Source organism: Herpailurus yagouaroundi, unplaced genomic scaffold, assembly GCF_014898765.1.
Source record: "Herpailurus yagouaroundi ecotype Mexico unplaced genomic scaffold, PumYag 65638, whole genome shotgun sequence".
Lineage (NCBI taxonomy): Eukaryota > Metazoa > Chordata > Mammalia > Carnivora > Felidae > Herpailurus > Herpailurus yagouaroundi.
The window spans coordinates 1-5,677 of record NW_024418793.1 but is presented as its reverse complement, the minus strand read 5'-3'; the positions used below and the strand labels follow the sequence as shown (position 1 = coordinate 5,677).

The following is a 5,677-nucleotide window of genomic DNA, read 5'->3' as shown; positions in this document are numbered from 1 at the left end:
CCGGCCCGCGGGCCGCTCCGCCGCCAGCCACCCCCGCGGACCCCGGCGGCCCGCGCTCGGCCCGGGAGCGCGTGAGCCTCAGCCAGAGCCGGAGGCGGGAGCAGCGAGCAGGAGCCCCGGGCGCCCGAACGCAGGGTAAGCGCCGCCGCCGGGCCCGGGGACGGCCGGGTGGGAGGACCCTGGGCATGAGGCCCCCCCGGCGGGAGAGCTCTGGGCGGGGAGGGTCTGCCTGATGTCCGTTGGTCTCACGGTCTGTCCGCGGGGCGGCGGGCATCGCTGAGGGCCATGCACCGCCCCCCCAACTTGGGGACCTTCGGGGTAACTTCCCAGGGGCCGCTTCTTCCTTCGTCCCGCCTCCCTGCCCCCCCCCCCCCCCGCGCCTCCCGGCGCCAGCCGCTTGCTGGGAGCGGTGATGGCCAGTCTAGGGGTACTGGGCCCACCCCTGCCCAGCGTAATCCGTGGGGACGGCTGGTTCCCGGGCCGTAGCTCGGACGCGCCCTCGGGCTTGGGTAGGGCCGGGGGTTCCGCTTGGGACCGGCAGGCTGGGGCGCGCCGGGCCGGGCGGGAGTATCGAAGCGCCGAGAGGCAGGAACCGCTCGCTCGGTTGGGGGGCGGGCGGGGGGGGGGCGTGCCGGAGATGCGGAGGCTCCGCGCTGAGAGCCCGGCCCTGGGCGGCAGCGGGGCCGGGTGTCGCGGACAGTTGGGTGGCAGCGCGGGCGGGGCTGAGGCCCGCGCGAGCCGGGCGGGTGCAGCGGGAGCCCGGGGAATCCTTTCAAGTTCTGGGTTCTCTTTGTGGCGCAATAGAGCCCTGGGGCCACGAGGCTTCATTGGCCCGGGACCGTGACGTCACGCCGGGGCCCCGCCCGCAGACCCTGCGGAGGGAGTCTTCTGGGCCGGCGGGGACCCGGGCGGGTCACACCTGCGACGTGCTGTGGGGGGGAGGGGAGGAAGGAGGGGTTCCAGGATCTGAGGGAGGCAGGAAGCCCCAACCTGAAATGCTGGGGGGGGACGCTCTGAGTGTGTCTCGGAAGAAACTTCCCAGCAGGGGGCGGCGACACCTGGGTGCGGACCACACTAGCTGGAGCCCAGCCTGGGGTCTGGCCCTCAGTGTCCGCTGCTCCCTGTGAAGAATGAACAGCAGGCTTGTGATCAGTGGGTCTTTGGTCATCAGCCTGGAGGAAGGGGTCTCCCAGTTCGTACACTGTTAAGCCCCCTCTCACTGTGAATTTGGAGACCTTGGAAATGCACTCCCCACCTTCACCCCAGTGACATTTCTCCCCTGTCCCCAGGACCACCACTGTCAGGAATCCTGGGCTGCAAACCCAGCCCTCATACTTCCTCCCTGTGTTGCTCTGGCTTCTGAGCCTCAGTGTTCCCATCTGCAGTGTGGGAAGAGTAGGATCCATCCTGCAGGGACAGAGGGTTGAAAGGCAGCCTCTTTTCAAGGACCAAAAATGCCTGTTTCTGCTAGGGTTCAGGTTTGGGTTTGGGCTTGGGTTTGAGAGGCCAGGATTTAGCTGCCAGCCAAGGCGGGGCGGGGCGGGGGGCGGGGGGGGGGGTGGGTCCTGATTCACGCACATGATAGCTTGGGGCTAATGTTTTAACCCCTTTGTTTGACTACCTTTAAAATGGGGATGCTGTTGGTATTTATTACGCAAAATCTCTGGGGGTGCTAACCAGGAGTGTGCCTGTTCACGGGAAGATGCTTCCTCCCTCTCCAGGCAAGGCACGTTCTGCCCACGGAACTAGAGCCTTTCCCTGCAGTGAGAGACGGTTAGGCCAGACAAGGGGAAGGCCTGGCACCGTGAAAGGTTGTGCCAACCTGTGGCACCTTCCCCACCACCCTGCCCAGTGATCCACAGGGCCCAGGGTTACAGGGGTCGGACAGAGCCTGTGGGCATCTGAGGGAAGGCCTCCCAATATGACAGCCAGGGAGACCCAATGTGGGTGGAAATAGATGCTGGCCCACCAGGTGCATGCTGAATCCAGCTTCCTACTTGACAATGTAAAGATCACTGGTTGTCTGTGGTCTCTGGCCCCCCAGCGGCGCCCACACCCTGCCTGCTCTAGACCCCTCGGTACACCCTGTGCCCTCCTCACCCCAAAGCCGGGCTGTCTCAGGTTCCGGTTGGGGTGACTGTGTCTGCCCACACAGGTCTGAGTTGTACCCACACCTCCAAGCTCAGGGTCTTGGCCCTTAAGGGACAGCCAAGCTCAGTGAACGAAGAGGGCTGTGGTACGGACTTCTACCTGTCAAGCATTTATCGAATGCTTACTGTGTGCTTGGCTGCATTCCTTGGCATAGTGTATCTACTGTCCGAGGTAGGTACTGTCGTGTCCAGCTTACAGATGAGAAAAATGAGGCTCAACTGAGTCAAGTAATTGGCTGGAGAGCTAGAGGCAGAGTCTAGCAGCTGTTTACCCCGCCCCATGTGGCCTCATGCATGCTGATATCAAAGAGCTTTGCTGGACACTGGAATGGCTGGCTGGTCGGGGGTCCGACGGGGCCACCCCGTCTCCCACACTGGGTCTGGGGTGGGGAAGAGGAGGAAGCTCTGTACGCAGAAGCCTGATGTTTGGGAGGGAATTTCCCTGGCCCCAGAACTTCCCCAACCCCGTAGGAGGCCTTTAGGAGCACTGGTATGGTCGAGGACAGTCTCCTCCCCTGGGTCACGGGTCTGGGCAGGCCCACAGCAGGGGCGGATAAGATGCATCCCTCAGAGGTCCCTCAGTGTCCAGGGGGCTCAGGCCACAGATAGGCCAAAAGAACCCCGGACAAGACAGGAAAGGGCCGAGTGGTATTGCCTACCCTGCCCTGAGGGCCAGGGGCCTGCAGTGTCCTGCCCATCCCAAGCTGGAAACAGTCCCCGGGGGATGGCATGGCTGTGTCTGGTACAGCAGCTGCTCAAAAGTGCTGGGGGCAAGAGAATTGCAACTGGTAAGATTAAACAGGCGCTTGAGTAAGAAGGGCCAAGTATAGGCAGAGGACACAGTAGGCTTTCACCTAGCATTGTACTTCTCCTCAGGCTGCCTGCTCCAGGCTATGGCCACATTGTCCTGTTGTCCCGGCCTCATATCAGAGGGACCAGCCAGTGCTCCACTCGAAGAAGTAGCTTAGGGCTGCCAGGCTTGGAAGGAGGAGGGAGAGACTCTGCCTGGCCGCCTGGCAGGATGGAGAGCCTCTCCAACATGTGCGTTCTGCCCAACTTCCTGTGTCCCTGGCTTGTGTCTGTCGGCTGTCAGCTGTTCCTCGTTGGGGTCAAGGTCTGGTCCCTAGGCTGTCTACAGACCCATGCTGTCTGAGGCATCCATAGCATAATACTGATCGCCTCCCCAGAGCACCACCGTGTGCAAGACCTGCTCCCAGAGCATGAATGTGACCACCACCCAGAGCGCCCACTGGGTGTGAGACCCGGCCCAGGGCTTTAGAGATACGGCGGCTGTCCGCCCCAGCCTCACCCTGGAGGAATCATCATCGCCCCGTTCCAGAGGACATGGGGGCAGGAGCCTTGCTCAAGCCACACAGCTGGTAGGCTGGAGCTTAGTTTGCACCCCTGGCCTGCGGTAGTGCGGGGGGCTGACCCAGGCAAAGCAGGTTGCCCGTTCCCAAGCTGGCCATGGAAGTGGTCGCCAGATCACCCCTGCTGCGCAGGGAGCTTCAGGGGGCTCACCCTCTAAGGCATGCCCTCATTTGGCCAAACGAAGCGGGACTGATTAAGATAAGGGCCCCTGATGTGCGCCAGGGAGGCATCGTGCGGGCTGTGTGCGGGTTGGGGACATTTATGGTGAGTGCTCGTTCCTGGGCAGGGCCAGGGCACCAGGGGACAAGAGCGCCCAGCCGGGATGAACGCAGCTGTCCTGGAAGCAAACCCAGACCCAGACCTTGGCCAGGAGCAGGTGGAAGGGAGGGTGTTTGCACTTTATTGGGCACCCCTGGCCATGTCCCCTGGGTGCCAGGGACATGGGCTGGAGGCCTCGGAGTAGAGAAGAGGCAAAGCAGCCCAGCTCAAGCCAGGACCGTACAGGTAATGGTGCATCAGGAGACCCCTCCATCCCCCACTCTAAGGAGCCAGAGGGACAGTCCCCGCGCACTCATCGGCTTCTCCCCCACTGCAGATGCTCGCGGTCCCTGGTGTCTCCGAGCCACCACGTGTGAGGGCCGCTGCTCCCAGCTGAGGCCTGGCCCCGAGGAGGATGTCTCAGCTGCCGGCCGGCGCCCGTCTGCACCATGAGTGATGAGCGGCGGCTGCCTGGCAGTGCGGTGGGCTGGCTGGCATGCGGAGGCCTCTCCCTGCTGGCCAATGCCTGGGGCATCCTGAGTGTGGGTGCCAAACAGAAGAAGTGGAAGCCGCTGGAGTTTCTGCTGTGCACGCTCGCGGCCACCCACATGCTCAACGTCGCGGTGCCCATCACCACGTACGCTGTGGTGCAGTTGCGGCGGCAGCGCCCCGACTACGAGTGGAACGAGGGCCTCTGCAAGGTCTTTGTCTCCACCTTCTACACCCTCACCCTGGCCACCTGCTTCTCCGTCACCTCCCTCTCCTACCACCGCATGTGGATGGTCCGCTGGCCGGTCAACTACCGGTGAGCTCTCGGGCGTGTGCACGTGTGCACTTCCGGACCTGGCGTCGATAGAGGGGGGCTTGTGGGCAGTGCATAGAGGCCCGAGGGGCGTCTATATCCACAAACGGCCCCAGAGTGCTGACAACCCCCCCCCCCCCAGCTGTGGTGCCACACCTGTGTTGCGCTGGGGGCAGACAGGGAGGCTCCGGAGGGGCTATTCTGGGCCCCGGCTGGCATGCACGTGTAGCTGTGCCTGGGGGTACATGGTATCCAGTACAGAAATGCTTGGTGGGGGGACGTGTGACAACACACGAGGATCCCCCGTGCAAGGGACAAGGCCCCACTTTGCCGACTGTCACGACTGTGATGTACTGGGGGGGCCGGGGTGGTCGGGGATCCTCTGCGGTCGGGGCTCCGGGAAGACCCGGTGAGTGACACCTCGCTCCTGTCCCTACTCTGTGTCAGGCTGAGCAACGCCAAGAAACAGGCAGTGCATACGGTCATGGGCATCTGGATGGTGTCCTTCATCCTGTCAGCCCTGCCTGCCGTCGGCTGGCACGACACGACTGAGCGCTTCTATACCCACGGCTGCCGCTTCATTGTGGCAGAGATCGGCCTGGGCTTCGGCGTCTGTTTCCTGCTGTTGGTGGGCGGCAGTGTGGCCATGGGTGTGGTCTGCACAGCCATCGCCCTCTTCCAGACACTGGCTGTGCAGGTGGGGCCGCGGGCCGGCCGCCGCGCCTTCACCGTGCCCACCATCGTGGTGGAGGACGCCCAGGGCAAGCGCCGCTCCTCCATTGACGGCTCTGAGCCCGCCAAAACCTCGCTGCAGATCACGGGCCTGGTGGCCACCATCGTCATCATCTACGACTGCCTCATGGGCTTCCCCGTGCTGGTGGGTGAGACTGTCAGCTGGCGGGAGCCTGTCAGGGGGACTTGGGCTCCGGGACAGCCCTGGGGTCAGGCACGCTCCAGGCGTCAGGTGGTTGAATCCTCCCACCCAATCCGTGGCAGGGGGCGGGGGGGGGGGGGGAGGCATTATCATCATCATCATCCCATTTTGCAGATTTGGAAACTGAGGTTCAGAGAGGTAAAATGACCCACCTAAAGTTAA

General features: G+C 63.5%; 1 protein-coding gene across 1 annotated transcript; it reads left to right on the top strand.

Annotated features, from left to right (window-relative positions):
- Positions 1-6: 6 nt before the first annotated feature.
- LOC121024526 (probable G-protein coupled receptor 153) lies at positions 7-5,653 on the top strand (the record flags this gene model as incomplete). The annotated part of the gene is made up of 3 exons (XM_040466751.1): positions 7-135; positions 4,117-4,584; positions 5,029-5,653. Coding segments are annotated over exons 2-3 (981 nt in total), but the record flags the coding sequence as incomplete, so codon positions are not given.
- Between the last annotated feature and the right edge of the window lie 24 nt (positions 5,654-5,677).